Genomic DNA, 22,207 nt, shown 5'->3' with positions numbered 1-22,207 from the left:
GTGTTGATTGTTACGTCACTTGTTTGTGAGAGTAACGTCATCAATTTTTGAGAAAACGACGTAATTTTTTCACTCAAACCAATGACGTAACAATCAAGAACATGCTAACTTGATGTTTCGCTTTCTTCACTTAAGGATTGGGTCTTGGTTTGGTCGATTTAATGGGGTGATAAATTGAGTTGGTTTTGAAACAAGTTTCATGTTGAATTTGTTTCAAGACCAACTCAATTTATCACCCCATGAAATCGACCAAAGCAAGATTCAATCCTTATATTTCAATCAACGTTTTTTTTTTTCAATAATTGGAACTTGTCCCAGGTTATGGAGCTAAGTATTGACGTAATATGAAAAGAATATAGACCCTCATTGAAGGGGCATCATAAAACAGGATGGTGTACGTTGATATGCAAACTTATGTAGAAATAAAACACAAAACCGTATAGAAAATGTCATATTTAATTTGTGTTGATAAATTCAAAAGTTATCAAATTCTTTGATGCGTCATCGCAGAAGAATAATGTCTAGACGCGTAGCATAGGCTCAGCTGCGAGTCTACGGCAGCCATCTTTTTACTAGCTCGAAGTGGAGAGCCGCTAAACTTCGAGGTTCGTCATCTTCTGAAATGTGAAACTGCAATAATTGAATGTCGATTTAGACTGGAAACCAAATGTGGCATGATAGGATGAAACGTTTGATATGGCATTTGGCTGTTAGACTGTAGGCTATTTCATAAAAGACGGGACCACATGGATCTACCACAGGGGTCCGTTACACTGTCTGAAATACACATATATATGCTATACTGATCAGATATGGGCCACAACACACATACACATACATATATACACATATGCTTTATTGATATGGGTCACAGCACACATAAACGTACATTTATATGTATGTTTATGTGTCCTGTGACCAATATCAGTTATGTAATTATATGTCTATTTCAGACATTTGTAACGAATCCTTGGTTCTTATGAAACGTGGCGTCCTTACAAGTTCGGAATACTATTCTGATCCATTTCAAGGCTGGCCTGTTTTAACACATGATGATATATATATATATTAGTTGTAAAATGCAGAACTACCCCAGCAAGTGTAAGAACTAGCTAACTAGTGCACAGATCACACTATACATATCCTTTAACTTGGTATCCAACAAATATAAACTACCATTATACTTTTACTACTTTTACAGGGACGAGTATCAGATATGTCCCTAGTTACTCCCCCGTCACATTGACATGTCCGGCTGATGACCAAGCCACCGATCTGACCTGGAGAGGACCCGGATATATTCAGTATTTCATTGGTACCACGGTGGCGGCTGGTCTGAGTGGTATAATAAAATCCCGGGTGTCTGCCCGTCACACCGGAGGGAATTATACACTGACGCTTAAAGGATTCAGGTACAGTGACGAGGGACTATATAAATGTACAGTGGATGGGACAGAGTACCTACAGATGATCATTAAACGAGGTAAAAAAAATCAAATATGGACTTTGTTCAGTGTTGTTTTGTTTTCATCCACGGGTCTTTTAGAAAAATAGTTTGCAGTTAGAATTGTGTTAAATTTCGGTTGACAATAATGATAAACCAAGTGAAATCTTGAGTAATAATAAGCTAAAATTTAAATATGTTTGTCCAATGAAAATAACATTTTCTTCCCGAGAGCAAAATGGATTATATTTTTGATTAAAAACTATTTTGCTATTACGCACGAATTGATCATACGTATTTTTTTTCTTCGGCTGTTAACAGCTAGAACAGTTAAATAATCCATCACTGAAGATACTCACGAAAGTGTTATCATTTATTTTTCTTGCGTTTCTGATGTTTCCCATCCTCGAAACTTCAGGGGTTTCGCTCATGACAAAACTGAACGTTCGATGTGCGCCACCTTGTTGATGAAACGAGAAGACTAGTTTCATGTACATTACAAGAATCGCTTGTTCGCGTAAAGGTAAAACTGAATGGCTCTGAGGTCGGGTGTCTCCCGCCTGTCATCTTCAAAGAACAGGTATCATGACTGGCTAATAACTCCACGTGGATGTATAGGCGAGTTACGGATACCTGTTAATGTTGTTTGTGTACAAATATATACATGTTGTGTTTGTGTAATAAATGCCAATGTAAGTAACTTCATTTTTACACTATACACACATGCTATTGTTATATTGTCATTGGTTGCTATATATATGACGTCCTATTTGAAATTAAAATTATCAAATATATAACTTGAAAGAAGACTAATGGAAGCGCTCATCAAATTTAAAATACAAAGTAATCACTCTGAATTATATGGCATTTAGTCAAGATATGACCCATTGGTAGTTTTAAAGGTCAATAAAGAAAAATTCATGTCATAAGTATTCTGAATCAACAGTTGTTTTAAAAAAATGCCATATGAAATCCCAGCTTTAAGGTCAAAATATACTTTCTATTTCAAAAGGGAGTGTTGATACGATAGTCAACAACATACGTTTAACTGTACTGTACAACCATTTTTCATTACTTGTTATATTATAAAGGACATATTAGGAAAATCGTGCTAAAAATGTGGTTACAAGATATCTTCTAGGTTTCTCACAACAACTATCCTACATCAAAACCAGATGATGATTTAGAAGGAAGTTCTAAACTAAACTTTCGAAACTAAAGAACTTGCTAACTTGATATTTTGCTTTCTCCACAAAATAATTTAAATAATGTTGATACATATTGATTTTATGGAACATGAGGTCCTTACATGTTATTCTGATTCAGTTCATGGCAGGCCTGTTTTAACACATGATCATGTATATATATTAGTTGTCAAATGTAGGACTACGCAAGCAAGCGTCACAACTAGAGGACGGTGGAGATATACATATCCTGTAATTCTGTTTAGATCTATCCAACAAAAGTAAACTACCATACTGCTTTAATAATTTTACAGGGAGAATACAAACAACTGTGTATGTCCAAATTAGCAACTCCGTCACACTGACCTGTCCTGCTGATGACCAGGTCTCTCACCTTAACTGGTCAAAAGACAGCGCTATGTCGTATGTGTGGAATACCACGGTGAGGACTGGTTTGAGTGATAGCATTAAATCCCGGATATCTGCCAGACACACGGGAGGGAGATACACACTGACGCTTACAGAGTTCCGGTCCAGTGACGTGGGGTATTATCAGTGTGAAGTGGACGATATATTTTATACTCATTACGTCTATTTACTAGGTATTTTTCAAACATGGACTTTGTTTTTTGTTGAGTTTAAGTTAAACAATCCATTTCCGAAGATACTCACGAAAGTGTTATACTCGGGCCTTCTATAACATGTTATTTTTTTTTTACATTTCTTGCGGTTCTGGCGTTTCGCATTCTCGATACTGCAGGGTTTACGCTCAGTGTCGTTCTGTAAACCCTTGGAATAAACATGAAAAATCCGAATCTTCGATGCGTGCCACTTTGTTGATGAAACAGAATGACCAGTTTGATCGTTGATGTACATCAAAAGACTTGCTCGGTCGCGTGACGGTAAAATTGCTTTGCTTCAAAGTCGGATGTCGCTCGTCAGTAATATTCAAAGAACAAGTATCATGAGACCATTGAAAACTCAAGCAACGTGTCCTCAATTTAATATGACATATTCAAGGAATGAAGAGAAAGAAATAGTTCCTTTGTAAAGTTTTGTATAATAGTAAGTTGATGGCATACGTGTTTCCAGTTTGAGATACAAAGCAACTAGAACGAAAACCTATATACTGCACAAACATAACAACACAAATTAACAAAGCGCATGTGACAATTAGCTCAAAACTTAGTGTAAAGGAACATGGATGTAGTTACTAAATGTTTGCAACTTCGGGAAACGTAGTAATTTTAAAAATGCAGCGTTGCATATTATAATTTGTGGCATCTGTATGTATAACTATTATGATATATGTCAAAAATTGTAATGAATATCTTGAATCACTTTCAAATCACATTGGTCAAATGTAAGCCTAGAAACGGCCAAAGGTCATGGTGTTTGCACAGATGAAGGGCTATTTAGGTTGTTATTAGTTGATATCGACTCGCCTTCAGAGCCTGATTATTGATTTTAAATAAAAAATTAAAAAACGAAGTAAACTAAGATAGAAAATAGCAAAACGTTTACTTTTCTAGAACAACAAATGGAAATAATTCAAAACAAAATCTGGTGAGGTCTTAGACAAAAAATTTAACAGGCTTTCTTTACCCTGATAAATGGTTGTGTGCCACGTTTGTCGTCTGTCCGCCTTTTTTATATCAACCTTTACCGTTAAACCTAACACCTCCTTATCGACTGATCGTCATCAGACAATTTGTTATAAGGTACCGTTCGAACAAAGGAGAACAACTGCTTTCCAATAGTGTGTTCCCGCAGAATGAAGACTGTCACCCCTAGCGAAGCGGGTAAAGCAATCAGGCCCAAAATAGGGCAGAATTAAGCAAATTCATTTTTAAACACTCCTGCTGAAACAAGGCATCAATTGTTACCGTATTTAAAACAAACTTGAGGCAATGCAAACTTCTTTCGTATCAATGCATTTGATGTAGCATGCAGGAGCCAGATGGACGGGCAAACTTTTAAACAACATAAGCGACAAAATTGTTAACTGCTTACTACATCTGAACGACAGCACAAATCGCTACTATATTGGGTCTGAAGCAGCACTGGTAAAAGGCAATTTTGCGTTAATTATTTAAAGTTTGTATGTCAAAAGCGATCCTTTTTTTCAAACCCCCAGGTTCCACTTCCGGTGCTTCCCCATGCGTGAAAGCCTCCTTGGAAATTGAGGCCGCATACTGTATATGTTGGTAAACCCTATTTATTGCAGTTTACTTGTGAAATATCACGAATTCTCTATTTAATAAAAACATATCTTTAATGCAGTGAAGATAAACGAAACATTATATCTTCACAAGTAAAAACTTATAAGTATTGTCCAATCTGAACGGTACATGATATTTTCTGCGTAGATTTACAGTTTCAAGTTTAGATGAATTGACGGCAGAATAAGTGGTTGTGCTGTCTACCTTTGCAGCATACAATATTTTTGTTTTTACATAACTACACAATTAATATCATTTTTGTCTGAAAATCTTACCAGATAATACTAGCAAACGGCAAAATTGCAGTAAAAACCCATCCAAAATGGCTTTTTATTGTTGTCAGTCATGAGGTCATTATAACTTGGCGTCAAAAACTACGTTATACAATCTTCACCGACTTTTTTACTGTTGTATACATCTTAACGTCCAAAACAATCAGACAAAAAACTTTTTTTCTTGGTGATCGTTTTTGATAAATTATGCATAGACCGAGTGAAATTGTCCACAACTAAGTGGTGGGAGAGGTTTCGGCCGGTATTGGAGACACGGTAGTCTAGCGGTAGGACGCCGGGCTCGTGACCGAAAGGTTGCGGGTTCGAGTCACGTCACGGCACTGTGTTGTATCATTGAGCAAGATACTTTACTTCGCTTGTTCCAGTCTACTCAGCTGTAAATGAGTACGTGGTTGGGTAGTGCAATAATTGTAGAATGCTAGCTGTGAGCGAAATGGCAGCACCGGCTCTATGCTCTCCAGGGAGTTTAGAAAGGTATTGGATAGTTGCAAAGACCCTATAATCACGAATAATAATTTGCGAACCGCTTTTAGACGACCTATGTGACGTCATTACATCGGCACGATTACATCCCAGTTTCGGAACCTCTTCCAAACTGCATGAGTAAACGACCAGCTATCGGTCCGTTCTAAAACAACCCATCATATTGCCGTCTTGTTTGGAACAGAAGACATCTCTGGCGTATAAGACTGGATTTAGCTTGTCTCAGACGAGTCTTAGTTCGAGTAAGATAAAAGTGATTGCATCCCCGTAGAGAACCATCGCGTTGCAAAGCGTTTCCATGACAATTATGTCGTGGAAAGTCGTCTATCGTTGAATGTAGTGTGATAGTCGGGGCATGCTTACGAGGATTACCATAACGACTCTTGTGTTCTTTTCTATAACAATTTAACCGGTGCACGCCACCGCGATGAGATTGTGCCAACCAAAGTCATTGCGTTGGTGTAACAACATCACATAACGCTGCATTGTTACAACGCTAGAGCACCCGCGTTGTAACTGATGTTTTGACCCATGTTGCCCAGGCCTGTTGTATCACTGGACCTTTCGCAAATTAAGCACGTAATGGACGAGCTGCAAAAAGTAGGCTACGTCATCTGAAAAAATAGCCAGTAATGTAAGCTGTGCTGTCACTTACGTAAGTTTGCATCTGGAACGGCTTTATCGGGCATTTAAACCCCGCTTTGTCGGGGGCATTTAGTGTTTGCTTCGTCCGTCCGTCCGTCCGTCCGTCCGTCCGTCCGAAAGGTTTCCGGACCATATCTCCCGTACTATTTCACCTACGCTTATGGATCTTGGTTTGTGGGTACATGCATGAAAGGATGTGTGTTGCGTACCATATCTAGGTCACGGTGACCTCTACCGTGACCTCTGACCTACATAATATCGTCAAAAAGGTTTCCTGAGTATATCTCCCGTACTATTTCACCTACGGTTATGAATCTTGGTTTGTGGGTACATGCATGGAAGGCGGTGTCGCATACCATATTTAGGTCACCGTGACCTCTACTGTGACCTTTGACCTATGTAACGTGAAACTTAGCGTCTGAAAGGTTTGCAATGTTTGCGGAGCATATCTCCTGCTTTTTGGTCACTGCGACTGGTGAGATAATGTGTGTTACAGTAGTCTACATGCAACCTACTATGCAACTCATCAACTTCCTATCACAAATGGACAGAGTCATGCAAATCGTGCCACACCTCAATGTTCAAACAATAATCAGTGGTGACTTTAATGTGGATTTATTGACTTATACATCCTCTAGATCGTAGATCATACGGATTTCAGCAACTTATTAAAAAAAACACACATCGTACAGGATCCATATTGGACCATGTATTTTCCAACTTCCTCCAACCACATCATGTTCATGCGACAGTAATTCCGGTGCACTTCTCGGACCTCAGCTTCGTCCAGATAGTTATTCCACAGTAGCCCAGCTACAGCACTGGTAATGCATTCACGTAATAACGTAAAATACATTCAACACTACACACCTATTTTGTTGAATTCATTTCTTAGCATCAATTGCTTCAAGAATCGCACGCAATTCACATATACTCCCAGAAACACCATAATCCTAATCCTTTTCATGTACTAAATACATGTACATGTAACATGTATATACTACGTTATCATGTATCAAACTACCTTCAGTGCAAACACTTGCAGCATACAACTCTTCACATGATTCTTCCAATCCACATGCCCATCACTCCCAACACTTCCTTATCAATCAAAGCGGGGATATTCACGAATGCCCCCCCCCCCCCTTCGAGTGACATCTAGTTTTATGTAATCTTGTTGGGTTCATGTTTCGTCGGTGCAATTCCTGTATTAATGCTAAAGGTGGACATTCCCTGAATTGACGTTGTGAACTAACTCATTATACCTTCGAGTTTGTTGTACCCTTGCGATAAAATGAGTGGGTTTTTTCCTAACAAATAAATTGATTTTTGATGCTATATGTCTTTTATAACTTTAAAACAAATTGTCACTTTACGTGGTGCAGTTATAGTTATAATCGGACAAGAATCCATACTTTATCCGTTTTAAACGAACGAAGGATGGACGGTGTCCACACGGTGAGCGAACGATGATCGCTCGCTAGCCTGACGCTGAATGAACGCATGACGAAGGCTTGTTTTACTGTTCGGCACAAACGCGGCTAGAACGGCCGCTATCGGCCGATAAACATATGCCTTGCCGACCGAATGGACGGTCGTTGAGGTCGCTTAACCTTTACCATTTGGTAATATAACACTTATAGCTAACTTAGTCAATATGCTAAACCGCGGTCTAATCTTATTCCTCGTCTAAACTAAAGAATAAGATTTAAATCCTTGACTAAACAATTGATCCGTGATGTAATTTGGCCACTATCGTCAGAGTCTAAGAATTAACGCATTTCAAGTATAAGTACCTTTACAATATATATTTATGAATTAATGTTGAGAATTTTACAATAGAATCACCAACGGTTATCTATATATACGTAAATATATAAAAAGTATGAAACATCAATCGACAAATGAAGACATCAGTGTTTTACTTTTTTCCGAGAAGGAAACCAACCCTTAATGTCTGTTTCAAGTATATTCAACGTAACGTAGTTAACAGACAGTAATACGCAGTTTAACACAGATTACACACCTATTTATCTTACCTGTGAATAAGCAGGTACATGTAAGCTTATTACCAATTACTCTTACATGTGAATAAGCAGGTACATGTAAGCTTATTACCAATTACTCTTACGTGTGAATAAGCAGGTACATGTAAGTTTATTACCAATTACTCTTACATGTGTATGAGAAGGTACATGTAAGTTTATTATCAATTACTCTTACATGTGAATAAGCAGGTACATGTAAGCTTATTACCAATTACTATTACGTGTGAATAAGCAGGTACATGTACGCTTATTACCAATTACTCTTACATGTGTATGAGAAGGTACATGTAAGTTTATTATCAATTACTCTTACATGTGAATAAGCAGGTACATGTAAGCTTATTACCAATTACTCTTACATGTGAATAAGCAGGTGCATGTAAGCTTATTAACAATTACCCTTACGTGTGAATAAGCAGGTACATGTAAGCTTATTACCAATTACTCTTACATGTGTATGAGAAGGTACATGTAAGTTTATTATCAATTACTCTTACATGTGAATAAGCAGGTACATGTAAGCTTAATACCAATTACTCTTACATGTGAATAATCAGGTACATGTAAGCTTATTACCAATTACTCTTACATGTGAATAAACAGGTACATGTAAGCTTATTAACAATTACTCTTACATGTGACTGTTGTCGACAAAGAGCTTTTATGACCATACCTCCTACAAACACGGGTATGTTTCCTCATTTAATGGTAGAAAGACAGTTTAATGTTTAACAGTATTTCCCCTATGTTTACCGATTGTTGGTAACGTGTTCGGGTATGGATGGTGTTGATAATCACAAGACACAAGTGTTTATGAATTATATACCATATCAGGATTTTTAAATCATTTCTAATTAATAATTTTCTATTTTGAAGTAATATCTGTGGTGATATGACATTGATTGAAATGCTTAGACCTATCACCATGAGAAAAAAATGCGTTTTATTATGAATCCAAGATTTTGTGATGATGAGTAGTGCACCATTTTTCTTCTAGTTTTAAAGTTGTTATTAAATGCAAACTAAAAACCCTTGAATGTGAACAGCATACGACACAGAACGAATGACAGGTCAAAAAGAGCGATTAATGTAAACTGAAATAACGTGTTTCATAATTGTTGTAAAATTATTAAAAGTGGCATGATGTGTACGGCACTCTGAGCACTTCTTTTAGTTCCAGCATTGAAACGGCCTGAAAATAAAGTTTATTGACCGCCTATGTGCCCTACGTACATTTGGTAACTCTGTTTCTAAAAATAGTACATGTATGTATACGCTCACTGTCGTATCAGACAGTATATGTTTATCAACGCTTATATGCTATTTATTAATAAGCATCCAAAAGTCCAATGAACATAAATTCAATGGGTCCTTTTATGTTTATATGTATATACTGTTCATGGTATGCAATATAAAGGTTAGATGAATAGTATCAATTTCAATAAAATCTTGAAACCCGATAAATAAGACCAATACTATTAAATATATCGTAAGAAACAAGTTCCGCAGCGTAGGCACACGTAGTTGGTTTACTTTTGTATATTATAGAGCAGAAGGGTTATTTTCTGAAATATAACATTCGTTCCCCTTATCTCAAACACAAGAAATGTAAAATTATAAAAAATAAAATAAAAAATAACATAATGCCTCAGCTTCGGCTTACGTTGAACAGATTATTAGCATTTAATATTTTTGTGCAAGATGAAGAATATGGTAAACAGTCCCTAAATGTGCTGTTTGTCAAAAAACGCATTTAAATCAGATACACAAACCCAACCCAACCCCCACCCCCAACGCTAACACCTTTCATGTTTTATAAACTTTTATTTATTTTATCACAAATATGAAACAAGGTATTTAAAGTTCTTGGCCCGGTTGTTAGCGCCCGGAGGTCGTAATGTGGGAATAAATGTGAGTACCAGGAGAAACCCACGTGGTCGGGCTGAAAGGCGTGTGCGTTATCCAAGATGTTTTTTCTGATTACGTTTCTGAAGATATATGATAGATCCATTAGATGCTTAAAGCAAAAATAGAAAATACTGTTTTGTTTTTTAATATTCGTTACGTTTAGGTCAAGAGCGCCATACTTCTTTATATTTATAAACATAGACATGACGTCACAAACCTTTCAGACGTCAGTTAGAAGCAGTTTATTTCAACTCAATTTCCTTTTTTAATCTGTAATGTCAACACAGTTCAAAAACACTGTTGATTTACACGTTTATTTCCCATCGTGTTTTATGGTTTTATGGCACAATATGAAGCTGTTTGATCATTATAATGATTAGCCAGCGTATCAGTACGTGCTGTGCTAAAATGTCTCTTATTTCATTTATCTTCTTATTTTAATTTTATCTTATTCAATCAACATTTTCTGTAAAATAAATATATATTCGGATACACCTAAATTATTTACATTAAAATACAAAAATGACAAGTCCCACTTGGGAGTAAGAGGGTCTCTGTATATGATAGTTCCAGTGGTTTACAAATCACATGAATCACATCACAAGAATTTACATCATATTAAAATGTACTTTTCTATTTTCAATTTGATCTGATTTTTGAAGGGATATTTACTTGATACAGTTCAGGATAAATATGTATGAGGAAATTAAATCTAGAAACCGATACGTAAAATGCAGTGTAAACTGTGTCTTAATTTTCGTACACGTACCGGATAGTATAAACATTATTTACCAAATTTTATAGATGTTCGGTGAAATTTAATTCATATTTTACATATTGTATTTAATACCAAATGTATTACATCTTACTACAAAGTACAGTGACTCTTTGACTATATTACTAAAATTCGTAGTTATTATAATTAATTTACCAAGATATGGTGCAATAAACATTACTTTGGTTTTATTTCTAAATCGTTAACTATTTTTAAGCACGTTCTTATTTGATAGGATGGTCTAACATAATCGTACATGTAAATTGGCTGAAAACTTTGGTTAATTTTGGGTAGTGGTTAACATTTCTCTAATGTTGATCTTAAGCCTCCAAAACGTCTAAGATTACTCTCTACAGATAAGGATTGGCCCAACCATCGGAACATGGTAGGCAGGGAAACTCACCACGGGTCGGTAACTAAACGTGCCACGCCATTTTTTTCTAAGTTTACCGTAACTAATTTTCATGTGGTACACAGGTCGTAAAAATGACAACAGATATATAAAATGAAGGCACTTGTGAGGTTTACTTGTAAGGAATGGTAACAGAAATGGGCGATTTTCTTTCATATGTTACAAGCCAGTACAATGTCGGTGAGTTTCACACACATTGCAACCAAATTACCACCACTCAAAATATTAGTCAGAGCAAATTATCAGTATCACCTTAATTAAAGCCTGGATAGCTTAACGAAATTTAGAGAGAGAGTATACAGGTATGGGTATTAATCAATTATTTATTAAACATGCAGTTAAAAGGTTTCATGATCCAGTTACCCGTAAAATTGAAGTGTTCACATACATAATATGCAATTACTTTCCTACTTGTTAGTTGATATAATATAACGCATTTTGATATATCAGTGTGCATATACACGTAACTTAAAAATAATGAAATGTTGCTGTATCCTGAACTAAGGTTATTTTACTTGTACATAAGCTTTGTTAAAAGGTTATGGCTTCACCTGTAATTAAATATTAACGTTAGGCTACCCTGCCCCACAAAAATACAACAAACAAATGTTGGCCAAACATGTTGATATATCACAGTGTTACAAGTACCAACAGGACAAAGAATAGTAATCTAATATTGTTCTTTTTTGAAAGAATGATATTTTACCTGTATACGGAAACTATTAATGCTTTACTGTAATCAAGTCCTACCCTGGTCTCACCTGGTAAAATAAATATCATCTGAAAGCCCTGTGAGCAAAAAGACAATCGAAAACACCGCTCGATACGGTTAGACCGCTAAATCCGATCCAGCCGAAAGAGACGAACGCAATACGAACGACACGCGCAGAGGCCGAACAGATGCCTGATTATTCCCAAGTGGATGCTTGCCCGTAATTATAACTGTATAGTTTAATAAGGTTTTACGTAAGCACAGTTTGTAGTTACGCTGGAATACCAATACGTTTAAATAAATAGGTTAAAAAGTACATTTATGTCGTCCATAGTTTCAAAATCGATCATAACATAAAGACAGTGAACACGTCGTCATTGTTTTCTTTCCACAGGTCAGCAACCATCAGGCAAAACCAGGTAAATATAAGGGAATATTTTTTTATTTTTTTTTAAAACATTTTCGTTTCTGTTGTAAGCTAATTATATATCAGAGTGGATGCCGTGATTAAAAATGTGTACATAACTGGGTCTGATGTTTTCGTAATGTGTAAATCAAGGAGGATTCAATACATGTGAACGTAACGAGTAACTCAGATATAAAATTTGTATACTTCTAGGTAGTTCTGGGTTACGATCCAACCCCGGAGATTTAGTCACTTTGAAATTACTTTAAAACAATTCAAACTCCATCCAATAACCATATAGCAACTCGCCATGGTTATTCTCATAAATATATGCTATCAGGATCGGTCTTTGGGTATCACCCACCCCTCACACTTAACTAACTATATAATTTCACCAACATTCCACTGACAGTAAAATTATCGACGTTAACAACAGATAGGAACCATGCCCTCACTATTTATTATTAAATGAAATTACGGGAAACAGATATTTACCAGGAACCAAAACCATAATAGGATGAAATATTATAAGAAGAATTCACATAAAGATATAATGCGGACTATATACAGGATGAATAGTTGACATACAATGTTCTATGTTATAACACAATATGTATTACTTAAAACAAGATTGATCGGTGGCAACAATTCCGGATCAACCGCGTAAGCTCTATTATTTTCATTTAAAAAGTTTCATTTATTTTCGATCTTGATATGATCTTTGTTTTACCACTACAGCTTTTGCTAAAAAAAATATCAGTGATATAATTGGAATAGGCATACTGCATAATTAACTGAACAAAATATATATAGTGATTTATATCTAAATATTGCGGTAATTGTCGTCTGCACATTGAGATCAGATGAGTTTTAGATACAATGTACACTGCCCTTGGCAAATGACGATAATTTACCTACTGGTATGGAAGGATTGTATCAGTTGGATTTTAATGATCAACCAATCATTGTTTGTTTGATTCAGGACTCAAAAAAATATCTTAAAAATGTGTGAATTCCTTTCTTATTGATCTTCAAACTCAATTATTTGCGCAGAAATCCCGGTGATCTGTTTTTCTGTCTTTTGTACTATTTAGTATATAATTATGAAAACAAAATATGACGTAAAAAGATTGATTTTATAAATCGAAAAAAAAAACAATAGTTTTACATGAAACAAGATGATGATGAATTTAAATGCAAAAATGGGTCATTTTCACGATGAGCGTTAGACATACAGATGTAACAGCAAATATAAAACTTGATAATTGATACAGTACTCAAAAATTGAGAATTACACTGCACCGCGTAGATGTTTCGTCTCTCCGGGACTCATCGGTGATGTTAATGGCCAGAAAGGAAGAAATTCAAATCGGTCTGTTTTAACAGAAGGAGAGTTGTATAAAACCCACTAATTATATGAAGTTTAGAATTAAGAGCGCTTCTGGTTAATAACAAGTTCCTTATTTGTATAGTGTTTATATTGTGAACGATTCCACTACTCAAAAGATGGAACTGTGCCATCAACCTAACGACAAACCTCTGCCAATTCGCCAAAAGAGTCAAGATTGCATGCGAAATTTGTATTGTAAACAGTTTGAATAAAGATGTCCTGCTTTTTTGCATGTACGATTAATCTGATAACGGTCCGATTAAAGACCAAAGATGTTCATTTGTAGCTCTTATTGGATTCCAAATACCAAAAACAGCTAGGATTTATATCATTCCAATTTTACGTTGTCGAATTTCACTGAATTACTTTAAAGTACATATATACACAAAACATTCAAATATCATGACTTAGCAATCATTTGTTTCGTAGCAACATATTATATATTTTCACCATAATTCTACTGACAGTGAAATGATCGACGTTAAAAACAAGATTGGCGGCCAACCGCTTAAGCTCTTTTATTTTCATTTAAAAAGATTCATTTATTTTCTATTTCGATATGATCTTTGCTTTACCACTTCAGTGATAAATATATTATGATATATTGTAAACAGTTTGAATAGAGATTTCCTGCTTTTTTGCATGTACGATTAATTTGATAATGGTCCGATTAAAGACCAAAAACTTCATGTGTAGCTCTTATTATATTCTAAATACCAAATATAGCTAGAATTTATATGATTCTAATTTTACGTTGTGCAATTTCACTGAATTAATTTGTTTATATAGACGTTTTAATAACCTTATCTGAAAGTAAGTCAATTGTATCGTTCATTGAACTTTAAAGGACATATATACACTAAACCAAAACTTAGTTTTGACATAAAAATGTTATGACTTAGCAAATATTTGTTTTGACATTAAAATGTTATGACTTAGCAAATATTTGTTTCGTAGCAACATATTCGATCCCTCTGCTATTGAAACCTTGTAAACTACTTATTCAACGCTTACCTTGAAGTTGTAGCGGTAAATGTCATTGTTTATATCAATAATACATATGAACTCTTGAGTAGGAAGAAAAAAATTAACTACTTCTTTAATTCATTTCATTATATTTATGCCTGATTACATTACGTGCAAAAAATGTTCAAACAATATACAATCTGACCTACAAACCTGAATTTATTTCTTTTACCAGCATGTTACCATTACAGGAAAAGACGTTTTAACAATTGATAACTATTTACATTGTTTTTAACCTATTTTCAGTGATGGACATTCCTTTTGGGTTCATGGAAATGACACAGAGTCAAATGTGTATGAAAACTGTTGAAGAGACAGTAATTATGGTTCATAGTTTCTTATATGGTATGTATTCAATATAATAGATCCAATTATCAATTATGAAAAATGGTTTGGAAACAAACATTACAAAAAAGTGTTATTTTTCCTTTGTCAATCAATATATTTAGATATGAGTGTTCTAAATAGGACGGATAAGCACTAAACAATACTAATAATGTGTCTTCAGCAATTAGATTTAGCTCAGAGTTGACTTTTAATTTCCATGGGATGTTATGTGTCACAGAAAGTGCCACACTACTACATTGTTATTTATATAAAAAAAAATGTACTTCAACACTTTGATTATTTAACTATCTCAGTGATTGGCCAAGGTCATGGCTGTAGGTAGCAGTTGTATGTCAGGCGTGCTCCAGATTTTTTTTTTTTTTTAACTCGGTTAGACAACATTGTGATGCATCCAGTAATTAGCCTTTGAATTTTGTAGAAGGTTATGAAATGCTTTGATGCTGAAATCGTGTGCAGAAATTTTACTAATGTAATGAATACAGAGAGGAAAGTGTACACAAAGGTAGAGTGAGCATTAATCACCTACTAATCCTTTTATGCATACTACTGTTAAATGATGTGAGTACTAATCCTGGCCCGGCCGTTGCCTGTAACACCTGTGACTGACATGTGTGACTAACTGATCCCTATATTACCTTATAGCATGTCCAATAGTCTATCATACTGATTGTCTGGACACTGCTATGAACTCTGATTTACATTGTCCTATATAATTGATTTGTGATCAGTGTGTTAATAATCTTTCAGGCATTTTTTTTTTACCAATCATCTGATGACATATTGAAAACAATTCCAAATGGGCTAAAATGTACCCATATCAACATTCAAAGTGTAATGAATAAAAAAGATCATCTAAAGATAATACTCCGGAAGCAAACTTTTGACATTCTTGCCATATCAGATAGCAAACTCAATGCAGTCACCGATGATTCAGAGATTGCAATCCGAGGTTACAACGTTTCCAGGAAAGATCGTACCCGACACGGGGGCGGCGTCCTCGTCTACGTGAGAGGCACAGTGTATGTCCGTAACGACGTCACGTGTGTTTCGTGTTACCTTGGAATGGTTGTCCTTAAACTTCAGATGAAAAACAGCTCCCCTATAACCTAGTTTCTGTCTATAGACCCCCAAGTCAGACTGTTCAGTGGCTTGAGTTATTCTATATTTTTTTGATAAACTCTCCCTTTCAGGTGGTCCAGTCAGTCTAATGGGTGACTGTAATGTATCACAAATCACCTCTCCGACACGAAAAACACAGGATACCTGTACTCTAATAGATCACATGTACACTAACATTCTATGTAAAAGTGTGTTACCAATGGGTATTAGTGATAATCACGTGTTATTTGTCGTTCATAAGCTGCGACAAAACATGAACCAGAGATTTTCGACGAAGTTGACGACGACTGGCAAACATTTAAGGAATTCTTCTTTGAAGCATCTATCTTTAAAGGAAAAAACGTGCAAGGCCAAAAACAGAACCATGGATCAATGTTGATATTTTGAGTGAAATGTTTAACCGAGATTATCATCATAAAAAGGCCAGGATATAAAAATTTGAAACTGACTGGCAGTTGTTTCGCGCATCTCGTAGGATCACGTGCAAAACGAGACTTCTTAGACAAGGTTATCCTGGAATGTCCGAATAATTCAAAGGAAATGTGTAGGAGGATTAAAACATTTCTTCCCAATCAAAATCTTCTCTTCCTTCGAGTATCAAAGTCAATGACACTGACGTTTACAGATGACTTTGATATTTCAAATGGTTTCAATATTTTTTTATAGTACCATTGCCCCTAAAATTGCAACCATATATGACGACAGCCTTCTACATGTAGATTTATCTAATACTAATAACAAGTTTGTTATACCCCATGTAAACAATGAATTAGTATGTAAACAAATAAAACTACTAGGTGTAAAGTTAATGAAATTTGCTGGTGATACTGTAAATAATCCACTTGTTTGTATTTTTAGTTTATCTATTAATTCATGTTCATTTCCAATAGAATTGAAAACTGCAAAAGTTTCTCTAGTGTTCAGGTCTGGTGATAGGTCTGATGTCAACAATTATATGCCTTTCTCTGTTTTACTATTGTAAATAAGATACTGGAGTGACACGTGCATGATTATCTCTATACGTGTCTCTGTGATTACAGTCTGTTGATTGACATTCAGTTTGGGTTTCGTCCAAATCACTGTCCAAGTCAAATGAGTCGGCACTTGTGAACTTGAAAAGTGGTTTAAGAATATGGACGATGGTAAACCTACAGGTGCCATTTTCCTTGATCTAAGCAAGGAATCCGACACGGTGAATCACCATGTGCTTCTTCAAAAACTTTAAATGTTTCGGAATGTCAGATATGTGCCTTAGATTCTTTTCTTTATACCTTAAATATATACACACATGTGTAAATGTTAAAGGTAAATTGTCCAAGTTTGTACCTGTGACAACTGCTGATCCTCAAGGATTCATCCTTCGACCCTTCTTTTTTATACTTTATATGAATGACTACAGTAAACACTTCAAGGGACTAAAATAAACGATATTTAATTTAGTCTGTCAGAAGATCTTAAGCGTACAGTTAATCGTAAGGATCAGAACAAACTTAGTTTGAACCTGAATAAGACTCAATGCATGATGCTTGGCTCATGCCAAAAGCTATCAAAAGTAATAAAATTTAAACTTGAGATCAATGGACATGTCATTGAAAATGTAAATAGTGCCAAACTTCTTGGTGTTATTATTGGTGAATGTTTGAGCTGGGAGAACCATATAGAACATTGGTGTCAGACAATATCCAAAAAGGCTGGTGTCTTTAAACGTGTAAGATCATTTATGTCCATCTATCTGTATGACAAAAAAATGTACCATAGCATTGTTTTACCACATTTTTTTATATTGTTCTGGGATATGGTGTACGCCATCTAATATAGATAATTTAAACAAAACGGGCAGCAAGAGTAGTTCCTAAAGTTATAGACTTGTTTACCCCAACCCCTGTTCTTTTACAACCGTTAAGGTGACTCCCAATGCAGAAATTTTACCAGCAAAAGACTGTATGTGAAAAATGAAGGACAAATTATTATTAAAAATATTCTATGGAACAATTATGAAACCTTGCTGCACTTTTTACCTAGCATAGTTTTTTAGGAAGGAATACATTTTTTTTTTATAGCTGTGAGTATTTTAAAAACAAATTTAGAAAGCTCACACCGTATTTTACGTAGTTTGTGTCTATAAGAAGGAATACCTGCTTATAATGTTTTAGATGAGACGAATATTTTTATACTTTAGCTTGTCAGGATCTGCACATGTGATATTGTTATTATTTATGTTATTGTATGTAGCATGCTCATGCCCAGGTTGAATAGTGTACTTCAGGGCCATATTGTAAATTAGATGTAAATCTAAATATGTAACCATGTCTAAATAAAATATTTCATTATTATTATTATCATGTCCTTAAATAACCATAGCTGTTCGTAGGGCGTTAATCACCAACAAACCAAAGCAAACCTTTCGTAAAAGATAAAAAGTGTAAAATTTAACTGAAGATTGGTTTTTTTCAATATTTTCTCTGTTAAATAGATTGTTTGTTAAAAGTATATTATGTTCACACCAGTTTTAAAAAGATGGAGTCAGTAAACATTTTTTTTATTTTTTTATTTTTTATTATTTTGATGTTTGCTTTGTGTATTCATTTTAAAGAAAACAACGCAAATTATGTTTCAGTTCATCATTGTGTCCTGTATAGAGAATCGTGAAGCCTTTTTGCAGAATTTATGAGAGAAAAAAAATAATGGTGATTTCCGGTTCATCCACAGGAAACATGAAAGTGTTCAAAAAGTATAAGTATAGTTTGATCGGCAGGTAGAAATTCCGTCTGTCGTGTTCAGAAATACACTGGTGCATGTTAAATTACTTAAATACAGTTTTAGGTTAATTGAAGAAGAATTCCTCTCAGAACGAAGGGCGTTCTCGACAATTTAGGTATCTTGTAGACGACAGAGAAGTTGCAATTCTTTATCCTTGTAAATATATTACTTTGATGTTTGTCACATATACTGTACATCTTTATTTTTCCAGAAGGCAGATGCTTTATACTTTTCTAAATAAATATTATGTTTTGAAATCATTTCTGAGAATTGTTCTTCTTCTCTTTGAGGACAAATTTATAGTTAACGTCACTGTACAAAAAAACATAACTTTAGTTAAAACTTTAACTTTAGTTTTTTTCCTAATACGATTGTATTTCAATTCCGTCACGAAATTAATCTTGACAAATTTGCATTTTTAAGGTGAGGCATTGTCATGAGTTAGTATGCCTGTCTTCGTGTTATATCTTTACTTACAACATGATCAACAAGGAACGGTCTACTACTAAGCTGCATGATAAGCGGGGCGAATTCAATTTTTTTAAACTTTGAACTTTCCCTTTCTTGAAAGCAGCAAACAGTGTATACGTGCCGAGAGTTGATTTGGTAGTAAAGGGCCTGTTCCGAATATCATGACTTCCGTTATAGATGTACACTGCCCCGGCCAAACTTACAACACAGTGTTTCCAATTTTGCAGGTTGACTATGGACAGCTTTTTAGGTCGCCTCAGGGTCCCTTAGGAAATCATGCTAATTTTGTGTGATATGAAGGTCCCGTAGGCAAATAAAATCATGTGATCTCTATGATATTTGCTTATTTCAAGCATATAACCTTTCTTCATGTATGTATCCCGAACAATGAGTGACCCGTACAGATTAATAGTATAAAGGAAATCCTTCTGTAAGCGCTATATCAGAAATAGTACAACAGTCCCTCTTGTTCAGTCATTGCCTTCACAGTAACAATGATTGTGTGTAGACCTATGACTAAAGGCGAAATTCGTACCTGTTTTCCGATTGCACCCTTATCAACATATTTGCTTTTAAAATTCTGACAAAAGGTTGCCGGTTATTCTGCGCACATCGGGATTTTTAGAAGTCATGTTTTGCATCTTCCTGAAGGTTTATCTCTAACTATTGCTATTTTACCAATGCGTAAACTATTACATATACAAACCCGAAACTGCGTCTGCTAGCACAACGGGATTGAAACATTATCTTTAGCCATGGAATTTAAGCACTGAACATGGTCTTGTAGGTGTTTTAAGGCATTGTTTACGTTAATTTTTAGTCTCATTACAATGTAACTTACTAGATTTACTTAAGAATTGAGAAATGTCGTCTATAGATAAGTGTATGTAGTTCAACATTGAATATCCTAGTTATACTCTTTTGCCATCACCATGTATGCGTATGATTGATTGTTGTTGGACAGAATACCCTATATGCTGACTTTAAGTGTTGATGCTAGAATTATTCTAATTATAGATGTCGTCGTATCATTTCAAAAGGAGCGAAATTCAACAGTTTTCGTTTTAAACATCTGCTGTTAAATTACAAGTAATCAACTGCGTTTTCTAATATAGAATTGGAAAATGTTTCTTTCGAAACAAATGGAATTGCCTCGAATCATAGAGTGATAAATCACTTGTCCATCAAATTGTTATAACAATTTTCCTTCATGTCATTAAAGGGACATCACGTGAAGAGCCATATTTTTTTTTAATGAATGTTTGTATTGTATGCACTTCCACTTATGTTACCTCGATATCCCCATATATTCATAATCCGTTCCAAATGTCCAGTTTGACCACTTGAATTGTTCTGGAAAGCCCTGCTAAAAATAGCCGATAACGTCACCTGACTAGGCAGTAAACACGAGCGGTCTAGGCGAGATGAAACGGTTTCCAAAGGGGCCCCCAGAGAGGGGCGTCAGGCAACTGCAACTTCTTACCGCACTATTAAACCAAGTAATATGATTTCTAAGTCCGTATTCAAACTTATTGAACAATAATTATTCATCATCAGAAGTTAATTGTACGATTGCCAATATTAAGAATTTAAATTTATTTAGTTTTAAACATATTTATTGCCAATAAAATTGAACAAGGGATGGGGGCACACGGTTTTACAATTTATAACAGCCTTCTCCTGTCATACATTTACAATTAAATGTCAACAATGATAATAGGCATATACATAAAGTATATATATATAAATATATATTGAATTTAGTACCAGAATGTGACATATGTAAGGGGCTAATTTAAACACCTTTCTTCAACAATGGGACAAACCTTTCTGTAAAAAGGAATATTCACGAGACGAATATCCCTTTTCAAATGTTTTCATAAAGTGCATATATGCAATGACAAACTACACGCGAATAAAAAAGAGAAACGTTTGTGATTTTTTTATAACATTGTACAACTCAATATCTTTGGCCAATTTTTTTTCTATACCATGCATAAAAATATATGTATACTCTCTTTCCCACTTTCACTGTCTCCATACGCTAACACTCAGTAAGTCATATTAGCCACCACACACACTAAACTGTATGGCAAAACCACTACGTGTACATGTAGAATATGTGTCAGATATGGGACGTGTTGAGCTATTGATAATTATATTTTTTCAATACTTTTCATAGATTAAAGCATTCTTGTCAATGGACCCTTTTTTATGTTGAGCCAACTTTTCTTTAGTCATTTCATTTTTGTCCAAAACAGAAGCCGTAGTTATCGGCAGCACGCGTCATTTTTACAACGTAAACAATGTTTCTTCCCCTGTTTTCAATACGTATTCCGATTCTATCTGAAGTCGAAAATTAATTCTTTATAGAGAAAAGGTTGTTTCATGATCATACATTCTAAGTCAACAACATATGAAAACATGAACTGTTGAAATATTACGATTTAAAAACAAATGTTACGCGATCCTATTTACTAGAAGTAGGTTCTCCTTCCTCAGTTATTCATCCTGGCCCGTCATCTTGACATTTTTAATCTAGCTGCGATAATGTAGCTTTC

General features: G+C 34.9%; 1 protein-coding gene and 1 long non-coding RNA gene across 2 annotated transcripts in view; both read left to right on the top strand.

The window, feature by feature from the left end:
- The window catches only part of LOC110449987, a 19,646-nt gene extending 14,472 nt beyond the window's left edge, over positions 1-5,174 (top strand). The window contains exons 2-3 of the mRNA XM_021497185.1: positions 1,202-1,483; positions 2,943-5,174. Of these exons, the coding sequence (XP_021352860.1) occupies positions 1,202-1,483; positions 2,943-3,328 (668 nt within the window). The 3' untranslated portion in view covers positions 3,329-5,174. The remainder of the gene's footprint in view (positions 1-1,201; positions 1,484-2,942) is intronic.
- Positions 5,175-12,518: 7,344 nt separating this feature from the next.
- LOC110449984 lies at positions 12,519-17,967 on the top strand. Its single transcript, XR_002462919.1, has 3 exons — positions 12,519-12,545; positions 15,195-15,293; positions 16,487-17,967. It is a non-coding gene; the product is annotated as an uncharacterized LOC110449984 (long non-coding RNA).
- Positions 17,968-22,207: the final 4,240 nt, after the last annotated feature.

The sequence above is a fragment of the Mizuhopecten yessoensis genome, unplaced genomic scaffold, assembly GCF_002113885.1.
Source record: "Mizuhopecten yessoensis strain PY_sf001 unplaced genomic scaffold, ASM211388v2 scaffold4865, whole genome shotgun sequence".
In the NCBI taxonomy this organism is placed as follows: domain Eukaryota; kingdom Metazoa; phylum Mollusca; class Bivalvia; order Pectinida; family Pectinidae; genus Mizuhopecten; species Mizuhopecten yessoensis.
Note: the sequence above shows the minus strand (reverse complement) of the source record. Positions and strands in the feature narration are given on the sequence as shown.